This window comes from Sphaeramia orbicularis, chromosome 16, assembly GCF_902148855.1.
Source record: "Sphaeramia orbicularis chromosome 16, fSphaOr1.1, whole genome shotgun sequence".
Taxonomy (NCBI): Eukaryota; Metazoa; Chordata; class Actinopteri; order Kurtiformes; family Apogonidae; genus Sphaeramia; species Sphaeramia orbicularis.
The window spans coordinates 22,994,523-23,020,266 of record NC_043972.1 but is presented as its reverse complement, the minus strand read 5'-3'; the positions used below and the strand labels follow the sequence as shown (position 1 = coordinate 23,020,266).

At 35.7% G+C, this 25,744-nt stretch overlaps 1 protein-coding gene across 1 annotated transcript; it reads right to left on the bottom strand.

Moving 5' to 3' along the window:
- Positions 1-331: 331 nt before the first annotated feature.
- Positions 332-22,767, bottom strand: selenbp1 (selenium binding protein 1). Its single transcript, XM_030157769.1, has 12 exons — positions 22,732-22,767; positions 18,952-19,005; positions 17,342-17,454; positions 16,270-16,455; positions 7,611-7,731; positions 7,346-7,528; positions 5,545-5,726; positions 4,049-4,127; positions 3,719-3,840; positions 3,533-3,625; positions 2,800-2,918; positions 332-1,477 (listed from the first exon to the last, which is right to left on the bottom strand). Exons 1-12 carry the CDS (start codon positions 22,733-22,735, stop codon positions 1,315-1,317), a joined length of 1,419 nt encoding a protein of 472 aa, XP_030013629.1. The 5' UTR covers positions 22,736-22,767; the 3' UTR covers positions 332-1,314.
- Between the last annotated feature and the right edge of the window lie 2,977 nt (positions 22,768-25,744).

Here is a 25,744-nt window from a genome sequence, read left to right as displayed (position 1 = left end):
TTCCCACTAGGATTTCATGTTTTTTGTGTGATTTTAGTTTTAGTGTGTTAATACAACATGTCAAATGAAAAAAAAAACAACAACTATACAGTCACACAGGTGAGATTGTGCTAAAAAAAAAAAAGATACCAAACAAGGCATTATAAACACTTCTTTGATCAGAGATATGAAGGCAAAATCAAAAGTATTCAAAAACAACCAAAATACACTCAGACTTCTAAGGGTTAAGAGATGTCAAATACTTTGTAGTTTAGAGGTTTTGTTGATTCTGTGTAGAGTTTTGAGAATAAGCTTGTACCATAGCAATCATGAAAACTGTAGAAGCTTTCAGTAATGGTCATTATTTATTTTTCATTAATTCTAAACTCCTACATGATTAATCAGTAAATATGCACAGCAATCTTCAAATAAATATCAGGATCATCTTCGTTTCTTTTGATCTGTTCTCTCCTGTAGGACAGTAGTCAACATACAAAATATGAAGTATAAGGTAACATTTAAAATATGATATAACATACATTCTATAAGGGGTGGAGTATTTCTTTAATATATTCAGTGTGATGTGTTGGTGAATAAATTAAACTTATGATGCTTAAACTTTATTTTCACAGTGTGGATAGTGTGGCCAGTGACAGTATTGCTGTAACATGAAGACAAAACAAGTAATTTACAAGAAAGTGAAATGTTATAAAAGCAGTTCAAGCAGAAATGTAAATCTCAGTATGAAAAGATATGATACAAAATGAGAAGAGATGGTAAAATATTATTTAAAACTCCAGACGATGATACATTGGTCTGTTATATATGACTTCATATTTCATTGTAAACATGATTATTATATGATTGTGTTATAACAGTTTGGTTAACCAATCAATTCATAATGAAAATGATGAACAGCATAATCAACAATGAAAATCATCATTAGCTGTAGAGATTAAAAATGAAAGAAAAATAAAACAAAACAAAACAAAACAAAACAAAAAACACCTGGAAATAGAAACGTTTTTGGTCACCAGAGGCAAACACTAAAGATAAATATTAAAACATATTTAGCTGAAATGCTCATTATTTTATTGACTGAGATGATTTTTATTATTATTACTTTTTTAACATTTTATTCATGTTTCTTTAAAAGGATCTTTCATTTTCATGTGTTCATTTCTTGGTTTTAGCTGGGCGGAAAAAAAACGGAATGGAAAAAATGTTAACGGGTTTTATATGTTTGCTAATATCAGAACAAAGCAAATTTTTCTTGACAGAGACTATTTTGTTAGAGGCATACTGACACATGGTTTAACATATTCAGACAGTAATTCAGATCCAGATGTCAGATGTACAGTCTCCTCCTGGATACCGCAGCTCATGGGCCAACGCAGGCCCCTCTGGTTCTTTACCGAAGTCCACCAGGAAGTTTTCATTCAGGGTCAGACCACCGTTCACTGTATCCACATCGATCTGCATCATGACGGATCCCTCTCTGTACAGACACACAGAGCACAGATTAAGTCACATCTATTCAACATAAGGACTTTATTGGTGTCAGTCAGTATTAGGACATCTAGTCCAGTATTTATGTAATCACAGTTTATTCCATAAATACACAAACATCCACTGGTGACCAAAACCACTGACTGACATAAAATGTTAAATAACTGTTGATCCACTTATCCTGTCCATACATGTATGTAAATAATTGATAAAAGGCTGTTTGTCATCTTTTCATGGTCATCAGATATGGCCCATTTGGACATTCAGAAGGTCTGTAGTTACCATGGAAACATCATCTTCAACAGCATTGATTCACCAGTAAAACCCATGGAGTTGGATCAATGACAGTGGATGGAGAAGCTTATTTTATGTTCAGTTAATGATATATTTTGCAGAAAAAGTCACTTTTTCCTTCATTGTCTCTGTTTTTGATAAAATAACCCTCAACTTTAATTTGAGTTTATATGGACATCAATCGTGATCTGTAAATTAAATACATGAGAATACCTGATTTTCACTTAAGAATGCAAAATACTGAGCATAATATTTGAATAAAGGGTGATAAATCACTTGCGAATAGTTAAAATAGAGAAAAAATCATTTGTAAATTGCCACAAAAGTAGTTCTGGGTCTTTATCGGTTAAGTTTGATGCTTTTTTATCGCAAGTGTTGGAAATATATCTGTTCAAATCCAGAAAACCTACTTTTACATCACTGGCTTTCAAACATTTTCCACTAAATCTACATATTTATTTCAGCATGTTCATCAGTCTCCTCTCCTTCATAGTTGGAAGATTTTGTTGATTTGACAAATTGCAAACTCTGCAAACTCAGAAATTATTTACTCCTGTCTTGCCATAGCATGGAATAGTGTCAGATAGTAATGTTAGTTAAGAAATGTATAAATGCAATATAGGCTGTTGTCTAATGCATTCAGATATGTTATTTTAATTTATGATATGGGCCAATATCACTCTGGATTTTTTTGTATCCAGACTTATGTTATGTTTATCACTATTATCCCATTGATAACAGCATTATGGCTTCATACTCACATCTGTACTGAATCTGAATCTGTACTAGAGAGTATTTTAATGGTGCTTTTTTATATTAGACATATTCTAAAAGACTTTTTAACTGTTATTTTTTGTAGCAGTGGTATTTTTCTTGAGGAGATCACAAATATCTTGTCATTCGGTATCAAATAACAAGTGAAATGTCACTTACGTATGTCATGTATTTGTATCAGTAAGGCTTTAGTGATATTATGGTAGTACTGTGGCAGTACTGTGGTAGTACTGTAGTACTTGCCTAATCATGTCGGGGTAGAACTGCTTGTCCCAGCCACTGTACAGAGATGTTGTCACGTAAAGTCTACGGCCATCCAAACTCAGCTGCAACATCTGAGGAGCTCCATGAATACGTTTTCCCTGGAAAGAAGGAAGGAAAGAGGTATTTATGTGTTTGGTTTTTACAAGTTAGTTTTTTGACAGTTTACCTTCATGTAAAAATTTTAATAAAACACATTATGGAAAAATTCCAAATTCCAAATTCAGAACAAAATGATTCATGATTCTGAATGATACAGATAAGAATTTGGATTGGCATTCAGAAACTCTTAATTTGCATTTTGCCATTTTGAAAAGTAAAGTAAAAGAGACGATATATGGACAAATACTTGCATCCTAAATTAATCCTGTGACCGTGTTAGAGTAATGTACTACTACCAGAGCTTAAAATATGTTTTATTTAATAAACAGAAGCTCAAAGTCTGAGTAAATCAAAGCCCAACAAAGCAGACATAAACAACAAGCCTCTTCAAAGATCATGCTAACAGAAGAAAAATCTTACACATGGACCAGACAATGTTAGAGATTCTAAATAAAACCTATGAAACCAGAATGACTCCTGGAAAAGAATACCAAGTTAATATTCATACAGTCAGTTCAGCATAAATGAGCCAGGGCCTTTTGGAGCAGCCTCTTGTGGTCGTCAACGATATCACACAACAGTTTAGAGCTGTGTTGTGTGTCTCGTACTGTACCTGGATGATGCAGGGTTTGGGCTGAGGCTGGTTCTCGGGGTCTTCCAGGACTCTGACTGGACCATCACAGAGTATACTCCCTCCCAGAAACACCTGGAACAGACAGACAGGCAGACAGACAGACGTGAGCTGTGGGTCTGACCTGCTCTGAACATCACTGACTGACAGACGTTTATCTGAACACACCTGTCCAACCAATCGGGGCTTCCTCCTGTCTGTGATGTCATACTGCCTGATGTCTCCATGCAGCCAGTTGCTGAAGTACAGGTAACGGTCGTCGAGGGAGATGAGGATGTCTGTGATCAGACCTGAGCACATGGACACATGAGTTACACAGTATTCCACAAAGGTAAAAAAAAAACCAAAACCAGTTAAACAGAACAGGTGTAAAGACACAGTTGATTTTATGTCTTTTGTGTCATTTTCATCTTGTTGCATCTTCATCGTTTTTGTCTTGCAGTAAAAAATAACATGATTCAGATAGTTTTAATAGGGTTTCTGTCTTTTCTTTCTCACTTGGCATCTCTGACAGCGTCCAGCCCTCCACCTTCTTACTGGGAACCCTGATCACCTTCTCTGCAGCCCAGTCACCTTTCTGAAGACACAAACCAGTAACAGAACAGATTATTAATGAAACAGAAAAATAACTGACCAGCTTTGTTACTGTTTTGTTACCTTTGTTAAACTGTTTGACTTACAGTTGTATCATAAATAACAAAGCAGAAATAAATCAACACATTATTTCTAACTTTTCAGCACCAAAACTTACTGTACCATTCAACAAAAAGTTTCACAAAATCTTAACACTGGTTTGTCATGGGAGAAAAGAAATGTCTGTCCTTTATTTGATGATTACATTATTTTTCTTATTAAAATTCTTTATAAGCATTTTACAGTTTATCTTATCTCCATATACATGTCCAGTACATAGAAATAAATTTTGGAAATAAATCAACACATTATTTCTAACTTTTCAACATGAGATGTTTTTTATTGGTTGAATCTGACTGAATACAATATTAAAACATCACACACATAAATCTGTGTTTTTCAGACACTTGTTACACATATGAAGGAGCTTCAAAAAGTTTGTGTGGAAAGTACATAGCATGACATGGTTTAACCCTTTAACGCCAAACGTATCATATTTGATACATGAGTTTTGAAGCCCTCTACAAGGTCAGTGTGATGTTTTTTCTTGAAAAACCTGATGTATACAATTAGATACATGCAATACACAGATAATCCACCAGGGGGAGGAATTCATTCACCAGAGGCCTTTCCAGTGACACTACAAGACTGTCATTAATGAGGAAGGAGGCAGAACTTTGCCAGTTTTGAAAAGGAATTACCAATTTGTTAGACATGTTTGTGTTATATTATGTTTTTGTTTGTTCAAAAATAATAATATTTGAGCATTGAGACCTGATGAATCAAATATGATACAAAATTGAAACTCCTACATGGATATTGATATTTGAAAAAAATTTGGGGGGGTTGTTCAGAAGGACAAATAAAGACTCCACTTTCAAAGAACTAGAATTTTCTGTCAATGATTTAATGGTTCAGGCTTTACAGGGTTAAATTGCATGGCCCTCAGTTTTACAAAGATGGACTTAAAGGTTGGTATCAGTGCTTGCAGAAGTGTATTGACCTAAATGAAGTGTATGTTGAAAAATAATCATCATAACTTAAACCATTTTTTCTAACTGTCCTTTTTCCATCACATTTTTGAAGCCCCTTCATACAGTATCTATCATGTATGTCTTGAAGATGGTGGAGTCTCAACATAATGATATTAACACATGGTGGAAACAATGTTGATCCATCTGGAAACCCAGACCTTCTTCAACCTCGATCCATGACGATGACTCAATACTGAAATGCATGCTGGGAGTTCTCCCCAGAGAGCTATTAGTCAAACATGTGTCAAACCATAACAAAATATTTCAGTACCAAAGCTGATCGGTGCCAGATCTGTGTTTTCCACATCAGAACCCTGAGGTACTCACCGGGGTCTTGTAGAACCTGAACACAGTTCCCCTCAGAGCACAGCCAACGTAACCCTCGGTGGCATCAGGGTCATGGAGGAACCGGATCTCCAGGGGAATAGCACCATCTTCACCTAGATCCACAGTTTGCAGCTTTTTGTGTGTGGTCCAGTCCCAGACGTGGAGGGATTTGCCGTAGTGACCTGAGAACACAAGAACATAGAACCCAAGGGACTCAACTGGGATAAAATGAAGAACCCAGAGGATCTTTGACCCTTTCTGGTCTTATTGAATCCAGGACTAAAAACTAAAATTTTGTTTTAGCTCTTTTTTCAGTCGATTCCTTCCAGCACAAGAGGAACCTTTACTGATACCTTCACTAGTACAAAGATGGTTCAAACAGACCCCGAGTGGAACCGAACACTAAACCCTGTTGTAGGTTCTACTATTATCTGATCACAACTCAGAACTCTTGTGAGATGGACCAAGTTTTTCTGGGTTTAGAGAGTCAGCTGATTATATTTAAATGATTATGTCAGAGGTATCACACATGCCCAATTTGATCTCAAATAGGTTGGACCGGTAAAATACTATCAGAATAACCTATGAATAATGGCCACTCCAACTTTTTCTGTTTGTTTTAGTGTAAAAAAGCAAAATTATATGAAAATCTGAACAATATTATGCCTGTTACTAAATATATTGTGCCTTTGTAGCTCCACTGTGTTCTGTCAGTTGTAATGCACATGTGTTAATGATAGGCTGAGACATAATATTGTTCAAATTTCACAGTTTTCTTGAGAAATCTCAGGTTGTTCATGTTATTCACATTTCTTTAGCGCAGGGGTTCCCAAAGTGGGATACATGCACCCCTAGGGGTACTTGGAAGGAGCCCAGGGGGTACTTGAAAATTTTTTTTGAAAAATACATTAAATAAGTCATCATGTATTGAATACAAAATAAATAAGGAGAATTAATGCTGAAATATAAAACACAATAAAGACATTCATATAATAGTTTCATTGTTAATCATCTTGTTTAAGCTTTGGTAACATTTTATGTTAATCAAAATTAGTTTATTTGAGGAGCTAAATATTTTTTTTTTTTGTTGTTGATGAAAGGTTCATTTATCAAATAATGACCAATTTACTTTTTTTTTCTTTTCAATGAAAGAGGGCACTTTTCAGTTTATATTTTGCACACAAAATTTACTTTAATTTATATATATATAAATATAAATAAATAAATAAATAAATAAATAAATATATATATATATATATATATATATATATATATATATATATATATATATATATATATATATATATATATATATATATATATATATATATACACACACACATACATACATACATATATATACATATATAAGTTACAGTTAAATATATGTTGTTTGTTTACAAAGTTTTGAAAATATAAACAGACACCTTTGGCACAGAAGCAAATTTTACCAAGTTTTTTTCAATTCAGAAATGCTGAAGTGAGAGTTGGGGGTACTTGGCTAAAAACGTATATTTCAGGGGGTACTCCACTGTAAAAAGTTTGAGAACCATTGCTTTAGAGGATAGTTTGTAGATATAAAAGTTTTCATTATGTAATTTTACTTTTTTCACTTTAAAATATAGAAAAAAGTTTGGAGTTGACATTACTTACAGGTTATTATGTAATAATTTTGCTGCTCCAACCCACTTAAGATCAAATTGGACTGTATGTGGTCCCTGAACTAAAATGACTTTGACACCCCTGGTTTATTTTGTTGCTGATGAAACCTCCTCATCATCCAGTGGTGCCTCACACTGACCTTCTTGGACGTGGACTGGGTTGAATCCATTCAGCAGAGCTTTGGGAGCCCCCCACTCAGTGCTGATCATCACGTTGTGTCGGGGTTGGTACCAGAAGTCGTATCCAAAAGGAGCTGCCTCCCCCTGGTGCTCCCAGTTCCCGATTACCTCAAACGTCTCACCATCAAGCAGAACAAAACCGCCTGAGTGACAGTGAAGTGAAGTGAGCCTCAAACCGCCTCAAACCGCCCACCAGAGGACACTACAGTAACACAACTGCCTCACCTTTCCCATTACCAGAGGGGTCTCCCATACAGCTGATCATGATCTGACCACTGCCCAGACAGTGGGTGGTGTGAGGGTTCGCAAGACCACACTTATAGTACAGATCCACTGGCTCCACCATCTGCAGAACACAACACATGAAACATTAAACATGAGATACTTCAACCAAACACATCTATTCATAGATGTTTCCACCAGGACGTTTACAGTTTAATCTGACCCAGTTTAACCCTCGTCTCCACTGGTCGAGACAGTCAGTCAGTGCAATGATGAAAGTCAGGTTTACATCCATATGTGGCACAAATTCTAACTGAAGTTTAAGAAAATCTGCAAAAAAAGTTCTGTTTATTTCCAAGTTATTTTATTGTAAACTGAAAATAAGACATGTGTAACATGTCATGAATGAAGTGTGTAAAAGTGGCTTGTGCTACTAAGCAGACTTTTAAATAGATGATTGATATTATTTAAACAGTTCAATCAGTGGCATGAAAGTGATAAAGATCAGAATTCAGAAAAAATGGAGGCTAACGAGTGAGGAAAATTTTACACAAGACCAATGCAAAGGAAATATAGAAGCTAAAATCTTTTATCCAACATGAATCAGCATCAGAGCCAAAAACACGGAAAAGGACTAAATGATCCAACTGATATTCAAATGTTATAGTTACAGTGAGTCATTGTTGATGAACTAAGAACTGTTTATCAGTTAAAAGTTAAGTATTAAATAAGTAAATTAACCCTTTATTGGGCAAGTGACTATTTTTGGTAGTTTCTGCATACATTGCATGACAGTGACAGCAATAGTTACAGTGAGTCAACAATCTCAGGTCCAGCGTGGTCTACAGGGTCAGTAAGCTCCACCTCTGCATGAACAGTGCGCATACCTGCTTTGTTAGGTACCATGAAGTAATGGTACTAATGTAAGGAATGATGTTCAAAGGGATGATGTGGATGTGGACAGGGGTCTGGATCAGCACTTATGTTGGAATAATGTTCTAATGTTCTACAATACATGTTCCTTTCACCTTAAATGTGTTTTTCTTTTCTTGTGTATTTTCTATTTATACTTCTTGGATTTTTTTTGTTGGGCCACTTATGGGCAAGGAACCAAATATGGTAACTTCATTGACCTTGATTTTCTGTATGATCATAAACAATTCTTGAAAAAATTCCAAAAAGTAATAAAGTCCTGTCATGTCCTCCAATAACACACTAAGGTATTTCTATGAGTGTCCTATAAAGGGTTAAGTATTAAAACCACAGGAAGTTTAACTGAACATGCACAGGTAATGATAAAGCTCTGAGAGTCAAACCAACATCAACTGACCTTCAACACTGAACTGAAGTAAAATCATAGACTTTGTTCCATCAATGTTGACACTCAACTGTAAAAAGTTTCACAAAATCCTACCATTGGTTCATCATTAGACAAAATATGTATCTGTTTTTTCACAGATTATAAGATTCTTTTTCTTATTAAAATTCTTTATAATCATTCTACTGTTTATTTTACCTCCATCTTCATGTCCTTTACATAAACATAGATTTTGGAAATAAATCAACATATCATTTATAACTTTTCAGCACCAAAACTGTTTTTATTAACTGAATGTACCTGAATACAATGTAAAAATGTCACACACAAAATTCCATGTTTTTAAGACATTGATACATGTACGGTAACTGTCGTGTATGAGTTGAAGATTGTGAAGCATCAACATAATGACTAACTCACTGTGGGAACAATGTTGATCCATTTGGAAATCCAGACATTTTTCAACCTTGATACATGACATTGGCTCAAAACTGAAATGCATGCTGTCAAACAGTTTAACAACAGCCGTTTACTGTCTGAACTCTGGATGAACCTCGCTTCCCTTTAGTCCAGCTTGTTCTTTTATTTTCTGGCTGAAAACCAACATATCTCTTTAACAGATGCTACTTGTGCTTGGCTCATGATTTAACCCTTCACATTCATTTGTACAAACTCAATAACAAAGCTAAAAACAAAAACAGCCCTGTCTGCTTTGTTAACACAGTGAGGCTCAGTTACAATTTACAGAAATAAGTGTGTCTGCAGATTCTCACATTTAAAACTTTTACATTTCTAACACTAAAGCACTAAAGCACTTTGGGCTACAATTTCTGTATGAAAGGTGCTATACAAATAAAGTTTATTATTATAGTTTATTATTACTAAAAGTTTGCGAACTCTTTCACTTTATGCTCAATTATTATTATAATAACTTTCTGTTTCTATTTATCAGTTTGTTTTTTTTCCAGAATCAATCAGTTTTATCATGACTATTTCGCAAATGTAAATGAGGTCTTTACCTGGTTATATACAGTACAGGCCAAAAGTTTGGACACACCTTCTCATTCTTTGCATTTTCTTTATTTTAATGACTATTTACATTGTAGATTCTCACTGAAGGCATCAAAACTATGAATGAACACATGTGGAATTATGTACTTAACAAAAAATTGTGAAATAACTGAAAACATATCTTATATTCTAGTTTCTTCAAAGTAGCCACCCTTAGCTCTGATGACTGTTTTGCACACTCTTGGCATTCTCTTGATGAGCTTCAAGAGGTAGTCACCTGAAATGGTTTCCTAACAGTCTTGAAGAAGTTCCCAGAGATGCTTAGCACTTGTTGGCCCTTTTGCCTTCACTCTGCGGTCCAGCTCACCCCAAACCATCTCGATTGGGTTCAGGTCCGGTGACTGTGGAGGCCAGGTCATCTGGCGCAGCACTCCATCACTCTCCTTCTTGGTCAAATATCCCTCACTCAGCCTGGAGGTGTGTTTGGGGTCATTGTCCTGTTGAAACATAAATGATGGTCCAACTAAACGCAAACCGGATGGAATGGCATGTCACTTCAGGATGCTGTGGTAGCCATGCTGATTCAGGTTGCCTTCAATCTTGAATAAATCCCCAACAGCGTCACCAGCAAAGCACCCCCACACCATCACACCTCCCCCTCCATGCTTCACGGTGGGAACCAGGCATGTAGCATCCATCCGTTCACCTTTTCTGCGTCGCACAAAGACACAGCGGTTGGATCCAAAGATCTCAAATTTGGACTTATCAGACCAAAGCACAGATTTCCACTGGTCTAATGTCCATTCCTTGGGTTTCTTGGCCCAAATAAATCTCTTCTGTTTGTTGCCTCTCCTGAGCAGTGGTTTCCTAGCAGCTATTTGACCATGAAGGCCTGATTCACGCAGTCTCCTCTTAACAGTTGTTGTAGAGATGTGTCTGCTGCTAGAGCTCTGTGTGGTATTCATCTGGTCTCTAATCTGAGCTGCTGTTAATTTGCGATTTCTGAGGCTGGTGACTCAGATGAACTTATCTTCAGCATCAGAGGTGACTCTTGGTCTTCCTTTCCTTGGGCGGTCCTCATGTGAGCCAGTTTCGTTGGAGCGCTTGATGGTTTTTGCGACTGCACTTGGGGACACATTCAAAGTTTTTGAAATTTTCTAGACTGACTGACCTTCATTTCTTAAAGTAATGATGGCCACTCGTTTGTCTTTACTTAGCTGATTGGTTCTCGCCATAATATGCATTCTAACAGTTGTCCAATAGGGCTGTCAGCTGTGCATCAACCTGACTTCTGCACAACACAACTGATGGTCCCAACCCCATCAATAAGGCAAGAAATTCCACTAAGTAACCCTGACAAGGCACAGCTATGAAGTGAAAACCATTTCAGGTGACTACCTCTTGATGCTCATCAAGAGAATGCCAAGGGTGTGCAAGGCAGTCATCAGAGCTACGGGTGGCTACTTTGAAGAAACTAGAATATAAGAGATGTTTTCAGTTATTTCACACTTTTTTGTTAAGTACATAATTCCACATGTGTTCATTCATAGTTTTGATGCCTTCAGTGAGAATCTACAATGTAAATAGTCATGAAAATAAAGAAAATGCAAAGAATGAGAAGGTGTGTCCAAACTTTTGGCCTGTACTGTACATGTCTATCTACTGGAGAATTATTAATTAAAAATCAAATACATACCCTCCTGAGACCCCGCAATGCATTTTTGTCCTCTGTAGGGGACATAAATTTGACAATTTTACTGAAAAAAAAAAAAAATGCTGTCCATTGCAAAGGACATTCCATTAATAAATAAATAAATAAATAAAAATTATTTCAAGATATATACCTGAAAAAGCTGATGCATTATGCAGTTTTTAATCAAGATGACTGTTTAATGGAAAAAGAAAAAAAAAAAAAAAAAATTTCACTTTCCTGGGTCTCAGGAGGAAATACATAAGTTGTTTGAGTAAAATTCTAAAAACCAGGACACAAAGGAGAAGCAAATGATTAATGAAACAACCACCAGACGATGATATTACTGTTACAACTGGTCAGACTTCACTTAAATATTAACAGTTAAAGTGGAAATGGGTTAAATTTACAGGGAAAACATTCAGATGCATCATTTCAATGTTATGAATTCAGGAGTTTTTCATGTCAAACTGGTTCTTTTTAGAGTTTTAATGCAGATAAAAAGACATTAAATTAAAATTTGCCACTCTATTGGCCAGGTGTCTCATTCTCCTCAAATGGAAACACCCTCAACCTCCATCTCATAGCAGACGGGTGGAAAAGCTGTTACTGTTACTGACTTGAAAAGCTTAGATCTTCCCTATATGGCTCCTTAAAGGCATTTGAAAAAACCTGGAAACCTCTCTTAAATTATATTGAAACGCTGACATCTCTGCCTGATTGTGATGACAGTTGTTGTATCTATTCTGTACTGATTACTTGTCAATATTAGATTTACATTAAGAAATGTCTTCTTTTGGGTAGGGTGGAATAAAATGAAAAAGGAAAGAATGGAAGTCCTTTTTTTCACATTGCACTGTCATGCTGCTGCCTGTGAAATTACTTCCAATAAAGAAAGTTACTAATAATAAAAAAAGACATTAAATTAATCTAAACTTTACTGTTATATTAAGTTTACTTGTGGTAATATTTACAAACACTTAATGAACTTGACCTGAATCCTGTTTATCATCAAACTAAATATTTATCCCTTATGTTCATGTTCACATAGATGTTCAGTCAACAAACAGAATTTATGGATGGAAACAAACAAATATGAGGGGATGATGTCAGAGTAAACACCACAGTCTGAAATTAATAAACATTCAGATCCTATCAGAAAAACTCACAAATTAAGAAAAGTCCTGACCATCAAAGTCGCTGCAGATTTTTTATCCATTAACTGAACCACTAATCAGTTACTGAATAGAAACTGGAGAATCAGATAAATGTATTGATATTTTTTTTATTCTGTCATGTAAAGGACTAAACTACTCAAAATATTGGAAACGCTCATGGAAAGTCCCTCAGATTTACACTGCAGTAAAATGACTATAAACTGGTTAATAGGGAACTCCTCTGCCCAAAGAGTTAAATACTGTGTTAATTATTAATCATTGCATCCATTACATTATTTAAGTTTTTGACTAAACTGGAAAACTGGGTGGGACTCTCTGGCACAGTACTAGACTGGTTTGCTTCTTATCTGGAAGACAGGGACTATTTTGTGTCAGTAGGTAATTTTAAATCTAAACAGAGAAAAATAACATGTGGAGTTCCCCATGGCTCCATCCTGGGACCTCTTTTATTTAATATCAACATGCTTCCACTGGTTCAGATCATAAGACACAACAAAATAAGCTATCATAATTATGCAGATGACACACATCTTTATATCTCAGTGTCATCTGGTGACCATGGTCCCATACAGGTCCTGGGTAAATGTTTAGAGTAAATAAATCAATGGATATGCCAAAATTTGCTTCAGCTAAAAAGGAACAAATCAGAGGTAGTTTTTGGACCAAAAGATGAGCGATCAAAAGTCAGCACAGATCTACAATTATTACACCTATAAACCAGCTGTCACGCCAGAAATCTGGGTGTAGTCATGAGTTCAGACCTGAACTTTTAAAACTACATTAAGACCATTACAAAGACAGCTTACCATCAAAGGAAAGAATAGTTCTAGGATTAAAGGACTTGTGTCTCAGCATGTTATGACCCTGGGTCATAATTTGTCCATTTATCTGTATATGTATATATGTTTTCGGAATATTGTGTGTGTTCTCCCCCTGTCCTGTAGGTGTGCTGTGCCCTTTTTGTGTCTGTTTGTGTTGCAGGAGGCTGATTGGTGGAGCATGATTGCCCGGCCCCTTTAAAAATGGCCCTGGATCTTCAGTTCGGTCTCTCTCTTACCTCCTGCCAGCTCTCAACCCTGTGTTCTGTGTGTGACCGTCAGTTTTTTGTGTGCTCCTCTCACAATTTGATTGTATATAGTTGTAAATAGATGTTTTGTAAATTGAATCTTTTCCTGGCAGGGGAGGCCGGCTCTTTTGTTTTTCCCGTTTTCTCCTGTTTTTTGGTTAGGAAGTTTAGGTGAGTTTTCTGTATTTTATTTCTTCCATTTATTTTGGTTAGGTAATTTAGTTTGAACTGTAGAGAAGATATTTTGTTTGTTGTTTTAGCCACACCCTCCCCTAACCCTCCTTTAGTTGCTTAAAAAAATAAATACTGTAAACTTTAGTTTCGACTGATGTGTGTGTTTGGGAGCTGGGAGGGGACAAAAGTAGAGCATATTATGTTCACCCTGGTGAACCCCTAGGCTGGGGCGTAACACAGCAGGACCTGGAAAAACTGTTTCATGCATTCACCTTCAGTCAATTAAATTACTGAAATGGTGTCTTTACAGGTCTGACTAAAAAGCCCATCAAACAACTGCAGCTGATCCAAAATGCTGCTGCTCCAGTCCTCTCTAGAACCAAAAAAGTTGACCACATCACACCAGTTCTGAAGTCTTTACACTCGCTTCCTGTCTCTCAGTGGATAAACTTTAAGGTACTTTTATTAGTTTATAAAGCTCTGAATGGTTCAGAGCCCAAATCCACCTTTTACCGTATGAACCATCCAGACCACTCAGGTCCTCTGGCACAGGTCTGCTCTTTCTCTCCAGAGTCAGAACCAAACAGAGAGAAGCAGCTTTTAGTTTTTATGCCCCACACATCTGGAACAAACTACCAGAAAACTGCAGATCTGCTCAAACTCTCAGTTCTTTTAAATTAAGGTTAAAGACTCATTTGTTTACAGCTGCCTTTGAGTAGTTCTTTTTTTTTTTTTTTTTTCAGTTCAAATACCTGCACCGCAACTCACAATTTTAACTTGAATGATTTCAAGACTGTTTTTAGCTGTTGTTTTTACTGTCTCTTATACCTGTTTTAATTTTCTTCTTTATTATCTTTTCTGCACTCTCCTCTTGTTTAAGGTTTTATAACCTCCATCAAGTGTAACAGTGGAGGTTATGTTTTCATCGGGGTTTGTCTGTCTGTCTGTTTGCCTGTTAGCAAGGTAACTCAAAAAGTTATGGACAGATTTTCAGGAAACTACAGGAAATGTTGATACTGGCACAAGGAACAAATGAGTAAATTTTGGTGGTGATTGGGGGGGACTGATCTGCCTTGGTGGAGGTATTCGCTCTCCGAGTGCTTTTCTAGTTTTCTATGATTTTAATGTTATGTTAGGCCTTTGTAAAGCACTTTCAATTGCCTTGTGTATGAATGGTGTTATATAAATAAATTTGCCATGCCAAAGTGTTACAGCTATAGATTGTTATTAAAATAAATATAATATAATGTCTACAGAACTGAATTTACAACACAGACGCTTAAACATCATGCTGTGTTTTAGTTAAATTGCAATTTCAGATACATAAATAAGAGAAAACTTATCAAATTAAGTTGAAGAATAAAAAAATTTCTGACATAAAATGAGATGAACATACTGGTTCACATTACGCTACTGTTCTAATCTGTCAACCGGCGATGTTTCTGTTTCATCACATTCCTTTACCTCAGGCAAACCCAGCATGAGAGAAATGCATTAATCAAAGCACATCTATAAAAGTTCATGTAGGAATGTAAGCAAACAGTTTACAACTCGTCTGACAAAGTCAAACAGTAGCAGCAGAGCATCTGGATTTTATCCAGTCCAGTTTATTTTGTGCAGAACAATAAAACTTTACCATCATATGAATGTTTATGACGATAATTGACATAAATATCATAAATATTATTATTTATAAAAGATGGGTTTAAGCCTTAGTAAAAGTTGAAGAAACCAAGAAACCAAGATGAAACACACCTGTGGTCCCTAAATTCACAATTTAGAGTTTGTGAACCTGGTTTACATGGATCTGACATCCATACTTTGTGGATCTGGTTTAAATGGACTTGATTTTGTATATGGTTTATGTGGATCTGGTTTCCTCACTTTGTGGTCCGGCTTTAGTACCATGTGGATGTGATTTATATCGACTTGGTTTTAGTACCTTGTGTATCTGCTTCATCTGGATCTGGTTTTAATCCCTTGGTGGATCTGGTTTTAGTACCTTGTAGATCTGGTTTATGAGCATTGGGTTTTGGTACCTTTTGGGTCTGACTTACGTGGACCTGGCTTTGGTACCTTGTGGATCTGGTTTATTTGGACCTGGTTTTGGTACCTTGTGGATCTGGTTTACATGGACCTGGTTTTGATATCTTGTGGATCTGGTTAACATGGAACTGGTTTTGGTAACCCTGTGGAACTTGTTTACATGGACCTGGCTTTGGTACCTTGTGCATGCGTGGGGCTCGTGGATCCGTGCCAACGTCCACCACATAGACCCTGGAGGAGATGAGCGAGGGCAGGATGAGGCGGTTGCGTTTCTTGGAGGCGTCTCCGAAGCAGCTGCTGCAGGCGTTCCATCCAGAGTGATGCAGCTCATCACGGAGGTTCGGCATCGGCAGCCGGTGGATCACCTGAGGACCAGGGTCAAAGGTCTGATTAATTTGATGTTTTAAGTAAAAAAAAGTACAAAGACAACATTTCTAACATTTTCATTGAACAACTTGTTGATCCACCACTCTAAGTTTTGATAATTAAAGTCACATTTGTCTTTCTATGGTTGCATAATTATTGCCAAGATCTTTTTTCATCTCAGAATATGTTTTTGGTATCAGAATCCACTGATGTTCAGACCTGATCATTCAGTTTATTCAGGCTCAGCTGACCTTGTTTTATGGACACATACCATTACCGATCCTAGCTGAAGCGACTACAGATCATAACACTGCCCCCATAGGCTTGGACAGTAGCCACTAGGCATGATGGGTAATTACATCGAACAGGGTCAATCTGGACTCATCAGACCACATGACGTTTTTCCATTGAAACACAGTCCAATATTTATGCTCTCAACAAACTGGTTATTTAAGAAACAAATAGCTACTCACTGCATCAGTCAGAGTTACAGAACTGAAACATATTAATCACTGCAGTAATTATCTAATGGAAGGATCTCACCAGTGTGTTTAGTTAAATCCAGGTCAGGACTTTTTTAAGCCAGAGTGTGTACATAAAATACACAAAGTCACTGTCTGATTCCATATTAAACAGGTTAATCAATAGTAGGCGAGGGATCATGATTAGGTATAAAGGAGGGATGAGACTTTACGAAGGTCAAAACTCAACACTTTGTGACAAACTTCATGACAAACCTTTTAATCAAATAATTTCTCAATGCATAACTGCAAAGAATGTTGGTGTTTGACTATTTAGAATCCAAATTAAAATGCACAGATTCAGCGTGTAAAGATCAAGAGCAGGAACCACCGTTGGATATACATGACCTTGTACGTTAAATACCTGACAGTAGGTAGAGGACTTTGGGTCAACATCAACTGTAGCGAGATAGTCCGGTTTCAGAGAGTCTGTGTTTCTGTAGATACATGGCAGGTAAACTATCTGCTCCCGAGGACCTGAGGAAACAACAGTAAACAACAATGACAATAATAATAAACAAGGGTAACAGCACAAACAATGTTATTATTATTATTATTATTATTATTATTATTATTATTATTATTATTATTATTATTATAATTATTATTATTATTATTATTATTTGTAGTAGTAGTAGTAATAGTAGTAGTTGTAGTCATAGTAGTAGTTGTACACAATAAAAAATGCAGTGTCAATATTTCAGAGTCAAGCTATTTCAACCTAGATAGAGTATTTATAGCTCTATGGTGAGTAAACCACCTCTAACAGTAGAGTTAAAAGTCTGTAAAGTTCTGAACAGATGCAGTTTCAATTCAACTCTACAGAGTGAAGATTAGTGCCAGTCTGCCGCAATGCATTGTGGGTACTGGATATTTTACGCATTGTGTTCTATTTTATGATTTTATGTGCAAGGGCTTAAGGGGGGTTTTGTGTTGATGTTTATTTAGGTTAATATGTCTGTTTTGCAGTGTTTATTGGCCTTTTTATTTTTATTTTTTTATTAATATGACACTATTAGTCAAACCTGTAGGCAGAACGATGCCTTAACTGATTGTCGCCATGAAACTGTAAATGCATAACAGATAGAATGGGCTATACTCTGCCAAGAGAAAGAATGGGCAAAGATGTCTAAATCTGATAAAAAAAAAGACACGCACACTTATTGACCCTCATGTAACAGGCTTCTGTGATTATACAGTGTTTCAATGTTAGCGTGGGATGGAAATTAATTTTGATAATAACACTGCAGAGAAATAAATATTAAACCAATATAGTCATTTTAAAACTAAATCTGGAGTAAAATAGCTCTATAAAGTGTAATCATATTACTCTTAACAGTGTGAAAACACCACGGTGTTAAATATTTTTTACATATTTCTTTGTTAATTTTGACACTGAAATGAGTAGAATTAACTCTGAAAATTTGACACAGGCCATAGAGTAAATTTTAGTCTAATTTTGAGTGCGACCAAATGTTATCTGAAACAGATTTAATTCACCTCTCTAAGAGTACAACTGATGGTCTGATTTTTACTGTGTATTAGTAGTAGTAGTAGTAGTGGTAGTAGTAGTAGTAGTAGTAGTAGTAGTAGTGGTAGCAGTAGTATTAGTAGTGGTAGTAGTAGTAGTAGTAGTGGTAGTAGTAGTACTAGTAGTAGTAGTAGTGGTAGTAGTAGTATTAGTAGTGGTAGTAGAAGTAGCCGTGGTAGTAGTAGTAGTAGTAATAGTAGTGGTAGTAGAAGTAGCAGTAGTAGTAGTAGTAGTAGTAGTAGTAGTAGTAGTAGTAGTAGTAGTAGAAGTAGTAGTAGTAGTAGTAGTAGTAGTAGTATTAGTAGTGGTAGTAGTAGTGGTAGTAGTAGTATTAGTAGTGGCAGTAGTAGTGGTAGTAGTAGTAGTAGTAGTAGTAGTAGTAGTAGTAATAATAGTAGTAGTAGTAGTAGTAGTAGTAGTAGTAGTAGTAGTATTGTTCTGACCCTTCATGGCGTCCAAGGGGCTGCGGTATCCTGGTCCACATCCTGAACAACTGGCTGTGAAAACACAACAGGTCAAAGGTCATCACACTCTGACTTTTTTATAAAGTGACAGAGGCCAGAGGTTGAATATCCACAGTTTATGACTGAGTTACAGATCTTTAAGCCCGACTGGTTAAATATTCCTCATCACCCTGACAAAGGGATCTATTATCCAACTGACGACGTCGACTATGAAGAAAACACATTAAATAACCCATAGCTATTAGATAATATGAATACATTACACACTGTTTAAAGGTCTACTGAGTCCAGATCCATCCACACAGCACAGGTCAAAATAGAAATAAACAAAAAAATCCGACAATAAACAGCCATGAAACCAAGTAAACATTAAATGTATAGTAAACAGTGCCTGCTGAATGTGTCTCTCTTCACTGATTACACAATAAATAATAAACTCCTCAGTTTGTTTTCAGATGTGAAATTAGTCCTTTTTATGAAACATGTAACAAAATGTGACCTGATGTTTTCCCATATCCTGTTACTAAGAAACATGCTGATTGACAGCTTCCCACACTGGAAAAATGAATTTCCTTGTATTTCCATTTTTATTTATTTATTTTTTTATTTTTTTATTTTTTTAATGTGAAGGGTTAAAGGATAAATAAATATCAGCTATGGGGTTGAAAACATATTAATGATATTAGAAACAAACAGACCATATGTATACAGTTGTGCAGATTTAACAGACTGTATGTAAGTTATATCAGTCAGAAAATAAACCTTTATTTCACTTAAATAAGCATATTGTTTTTAGTTTTTAGAAATGATAATATATGAGGTGATAAATCAGTGCAAATATCTTCAGTAATACATGAATGATAAATCTGTTGACCTAGTTGAAATGTTGAGCGTCTCCCCTGAGTGTCATGGCCCTCAGTTTGAGAGCCAATTCTGTAATTCTGTAAACCCCTTTAGAATACTTGCTAGGACTGGATTATGTTGCCTGTGTTTATTTTTTTTTCTCCACTGAGAAAATCCAGTTTGTCCTGAGCTTACACCAAGCAATATTATCAACCCTCTGACCTCTACGCATGTGTAACTGTGTCTGTCATAATAAAAACCTATAGAAGTAGCTATAATACACAGTCAAGTTATATAATACACTACAAACAAAAAGTTAAGGATTGTTTTAATTTTGGGGCTGTTTTTTTCAGTTGGGATTCTTGCACAACGCTTTTTACTTTTTTGTGTGTGAATTGAATTGAAACATATTTTTTAATGACCAGACATAGTTTTATTTACAAATGACAAAAATGACAAAAAAAAAAGACAAAAAAAAAAAAAAAGAAACATCCTTAACTTTTTGTTTGTAGTCTACAAGCATGTTGGCCCATTTGGAAACCACGGGTTCTAGATGTGGTAGTTTTTATGCTGGGGAGAGCTGACTTTTGGGAGAAGATATTAGTCTATATTTTATAAGTACTGACATAAAAATTGTTTGATAAAATATTAACGTATATAATATAATAATGATATTTATTATTTTACATTATAGTTGATGTATTTCAATTACAGCTGTTAAACTGTGATAGTTATCTTCCACCTCCTGGACTTCATCAGTGTCAATACAAGGGTGGGACGTGAAAAGGGGGGTGTTGTTAAAATCCACATCCTGAGGGGCAGCATCCCGGTCCCCCAGCATGGATATTTGTTGTGTATTCGTACACGCTGGACTACATTTGTCCAGCCGTCACCACCAGAACGTTCGGGGCATAGTAATGTGATTGCAGGGCTAATGTACTCCAGAATGACTAATATCTCAAAAAATATTGGTCCGATCAACTTGCCATTTTTGCCAGTCTCTTGCTTGACCAAAAATACATAAATATGCCAAACTGCAGTAGTCAGTTCTTTCCAGATTTTATATGATGCCTAAGACACACACACACACAAACTCCACTTTCTTTTTATAATATAAGATACATGTGCACGTCTGCAGGAAAACCCGATCTCAAAAACATCCTTAAATCACGCAGTAATAAGAAATACTTTAAAACTGTTCTTCTGAGTCTGGGCAAATCAAAGAAAATTTTAATTTAAAACACAAAAACATTTCTTTTTCCAGAGAGGTCCTGATATACAGGGTGGGGAAGCAAAATTTACAATGAACATTTAGTTGTTTTTTCTCAGCAGGCACTACGTCAGTTGTTTTGAAACCAAACATATATTGATGTCATAATCATACCTAACACTATTATCCATACCTTTTCAGAAACTTTTGCCCATATGAGTAATCAGGAAAGCAAACGTCAAAGAGTGTGCGATTTGCTGAATGCACTCGTCACACCAAAGGAGATTTCAAAAATAGTTGGAGTGTCCATAAAGACTGTTTATAATGGAAAGAAGAGAATGACTATGAGCAAAACTATTACGAGAAAGTCTGGAAGATACTATTAAAAAAGAATGGGAGAAGTTGTCACCCGAATATTTGAGGAACACTTGCGCAAGTTTCAGGAAGCGTGTGAAGGCAGTTATTGAGAAAGAAGGAGGACACATAGAATAAAAACATTTTCTATTATGGAAGTTTTCTTGTGGCAAATAAATTCTCATGACTTTCAATAAACTAATCGGTCATACACTGTCTTTCAATCCCTGCCTCAAAATATTGTAAATTTTGCTTCCCCACCCTGTATAATTGTGAAATGTGATTTTTGTACTTTTTGTGTGTATAGTCATTTAACTATTTAGATGCAATGAGAAAAAAAACCAACATAAATCAGCCAAAACAAAACAAAACAAAACAAAACAAAAAGATTAAAAGTGCATAAAATACAAAAACTATGTAAAAGACAAAACGAGAAGAAACTGAAACATCAGTATTATGGAGAATAATAAAGTTTGCAGATGAGCGCACAAACTGCCCCTGGATCAGCTTTCATTCATATCCTGATACTATTTAGATTTATTGTAATGATCCAGAGTCTGGTCTGTGATGCAGCTCATTTATTCACACTCAGATTTACTCTGTTTTTATTGTACATTTTTTTTCTTATTCTTATTCATAAATCCGGTCAGTTTGCCTTCGGTCATAAACTGGTTCACTGGTTCGGCTCCAGAGTGAACTAATGTGACCTATTGTGTTACATAACTCACTGAAGCTCAGTCCAGGAGCAGGTCTTTGAACAAAACCCTCCTCAACCATGCGTTTAACGACCGTCAGACACCTCAGAGTTATGCTGAGCTCTTTTTATTTTATGATTAAACTCTGCACACTTTAAAGGAGGAAGTCACCACATTTATCTGAACCTGGTTTTCTTCAGTATTTCTAATATTTTTGCTGTTTGTTTTCTTGTACTGCAGCGGTGAACTGTTCAGTATTTACTTTGTCAAACATCTACCCTCTTTATCTTTTCCTTTCCCATGAGCCTGTCCTGACCTTGACAGTGAAAGGCAAACTCTTTGAAATTCAACCTGTAAATAAATAAAACCTTTTTACTATAAATGCATTCAGGGCTTTAATTGAATGCATTTTTCAGATATCTTAATTTATTTTTATTTTAGTTCCATTCATGCATCATGAAACTGCAGATGAGCTCTAGTTTGAGGTAAAAAGTTTAGGTTTGTGATAAAAGTTAGTGTGAGGTATTTTTTTTCTGAACTTTAAAGACAAACTGGTTAGTAGAAGTGCAGCTTTAGTTCGTGTTTTCAGAGCAGGTTGAAGCTGAGGCTTTAAAGCAGAAGCACAGAAAAAAAAGGGGTTAAAAGGCTGCAGCTCACCCATTTCAGATCCTCCTTTGACCAGATCCTGGACTGAAAAGCGGGTGGGAAAAGCTTAACTGTTTTAATAAGAACACACAGCCAATCAGAGAGAGGGGGAGGAGTTTACACAGTTTAACAATCTGGACTTTAACCCTTTAAATGACCAGCAACACATCCTTTAAACCTGTATTTAGACCAGATCTTACTCCTGAAATAATTGTAGAATTAAAATCTGACTTGAGCTTATTTTATCCAAATAAGTCACAGACGGTTCATCGCAGAATGTCTTAAACCCACCTATAATATGTTTTTTGTGACATATATGGACATATTTATATACAGTGGTGGCTGGAATTATTATAACACTTGGCATAACTAAGAAGTTTCATCTGCTTTTTTTTGTGTTAAATTTGTCATTAAAACATCCATTAAAACGTAATGAGTTTGTAAATATTTTATTAGTTATTATGGGTATTTCAATGGCCAATTAAAAAATCAAAAAAACAAACAAATGAAACCACTAAACCTTCTAAGACCCAGGAAATGTCAGCAAAGTGCAAGCTTTTTTTGTTTTTATTAAATAAGTGCCTATATTGGAAACATCATGATGCAACAGTTTTTTCAGATGCAGTTTTTAAAATTTTATGGAATGTCCTTTGTGGTGGACAGTTTTCTTTCTTTTTTTTTTTTTTTTTTTTTTTTTTGTATAAAGTTTTTTTGTGTAAAGAAAACCCATAGCTGGGTCTTAGCAGTTTAAATAACCCAAGTGTTCTAATAATTTTGGCCCCCACTGCAGCTAAAGGAATTAAATAACAGAAAGACAAAACCTCTGATTTGATTAGAGATGAATAAACTCCTGACATAAAGGATGCAGTGAATCAGACAGGATGACCAGGGCTTTTTTTTTTTTTTTTTACTGATTTCTGATTCAGAACGATGGTTACGTAGAGAAATGCAGATAAGTCACTCTCACATTCACACTTACTGATGTGAATGTGAAGTGATTTAACCATCTGAAATAATATGTTATTATAAAACAGACTATGAATACGAAAGTAGCATATTGCACTTAGATTATTGCAACTGTCCCAAACAACATATGCTCAATCATGGCTCAGATGATTTTCTATAGTTCAAATAGTTATAGTTACTTCCAATTCAATTTAATCCAAAGACATTTCAGTCCTAAAACAACTGTGAGGAGAATATTTTACTGTATTTAGAAGGTCTTAAGGTGCCTAAATGTTTGAAAAGTTCTAATGTCATAAAAGTTGAACAACCCAAGTCTAAAAATATATATTAAAAAAAAATCCAAAAGTGTCCACCAAGTTGCAAAATGGTAATTAGTTTTGCATGACTTTTTCTTCCTGGAATTAGGGATGTGATAATGTGGATGATTTTTGATTTATCTGACCCATTATTGCACAGTTCCTCAAATCACCAAAATGTTTTCAGTCTGAGGAACATGAACTGGCTGAATAGATTTCGTGAAAAACAGCAATGGCTAACAGGGAGTTGTTTTTTTTTTTTATTTTATTATTTCTCTGGTTTAATGGGGCAGTTGGCTGAATCGCCTGTCACTTAAAGGCTCATGGTCCAAAAATTGTAAATCAGTGGGATTTAGTCATAACAATGCCTGAAAGAGGATAAATCCAGCTGTTTGTGTGATAAATCATGGTGTACTGGATGTAAACGGTTTCAGAATAACAGCAGTTTTACACAAACATGTTGAATATTTCCAAGTCTCCACTCTAGTACCAACGATAGCCAATAAACATCTGTTATAAAATCAGAAATGGCCACAAAATGCATCAAATCTAAACTGTGATTCATGAATACTGGTCTATATTTACACATACTGATCAATACCAATAAAGTCTGACATCTGGTGACTCATTTAAAGCTTCAGCTATGTATCTATGTTAATTGTTAAAGTATGGGTTTGATAATTTACATGTGACTTCAATCACTAAACTTGTTTTTTAATGTTTCAATCTAATTATCATAGGTTTTCTCAAAGCTGTGGGATGAATTACAGGAAAAATGCGACAAAGAAATATGCCTGTTCTATCTACAGCTGCATGTTTTAATGCAGCACATTAGCGTTTTTCTCTGAAGCCACTGGTTTGATGGTATTTGTTGTTTAACAGGATACATCTGAGTGTCAGAGTGGAAACAAGTGGTGCCAGGCACAACAAACCCAGCCCCTCACACACATATTGTAGGGTCAATATACAGGTACATCTCAAAAAATTAGAATATTATGAAAAAGTTCAATATTTTTTGTCACTCATTTCAGAAAGTGAAACCCATATATTACATAGACTCATAAGACACTGAGTGAAATATTTCAAACCTTATTTCATGAAATTTTGATGTTTATGGCTTACAAATAATGAAAACCCAAAATTCAGTGTCTCAGAAAATTAGAATATTGCATAAAATCAATAAAAAAGGATATTTTAAACAGAAATGTCAGGCTTCTGAAAAGTATATTCATTTCTATGAACTCAATACTTGGTTGGTTCTACTTTCACATGAATTACTGCATCAGTGTGTGGTGTCATGGAGGTGATCAGCCCGCTGCACTGCTCAGGTGGAATGGAAGCCCAGGTTGGTTTGATAGTGTCCTTCAGCTCATCTGGATTATTGTTGGATCTGGTGTCTCTCATCTTCCTCTTGACAATCCTCCATAGATTCTCTATGGGGTTCAGGTCAGGTCAGTTTTCTGCTCCATCAGACACAGTAACACTGTGGTCATTGAACCAGCTTTTGGTTCCTCTGACAGTGTGGGCAGGTGCCAAGTCCTGCTGGAAAGTGAAATCAGCATCTCCATAAAGCTTCTCAGCAGAAGGAAGCATGAAGTGTCCTAAAATGTCCTGGTAGATGGGTGTGTGGACTGTGGACTTCAGAAAACACAGTGACCCAACACCAGCAGATGCCATGGCAGACCAAATCATCACTAACTGTGGAAACTTCACACTGGACCTCAAGCGACATGGATTCTGTTTCTCTCCACTCTTCCTCCAGA

Coding starts and splice junctions, on each gene's coding strand:
- selenbp1 (XM_030157769.1), bottom strand. Junction 7,732..16,269: donor GAGCCCCACGCATGCACAAG/GTACCAAAGCCA, acceptor TGTGTTCTGCAG/ATGGTGGAGCCAGTGGATCT. Junction 7,529..7,610: donor CCCCTCTGGTAATGGGAAAG/GTGAGGCAGTTG, acceptor ACTGTCACTCAG/GCGGTTTTGTTCTGCTTGAT.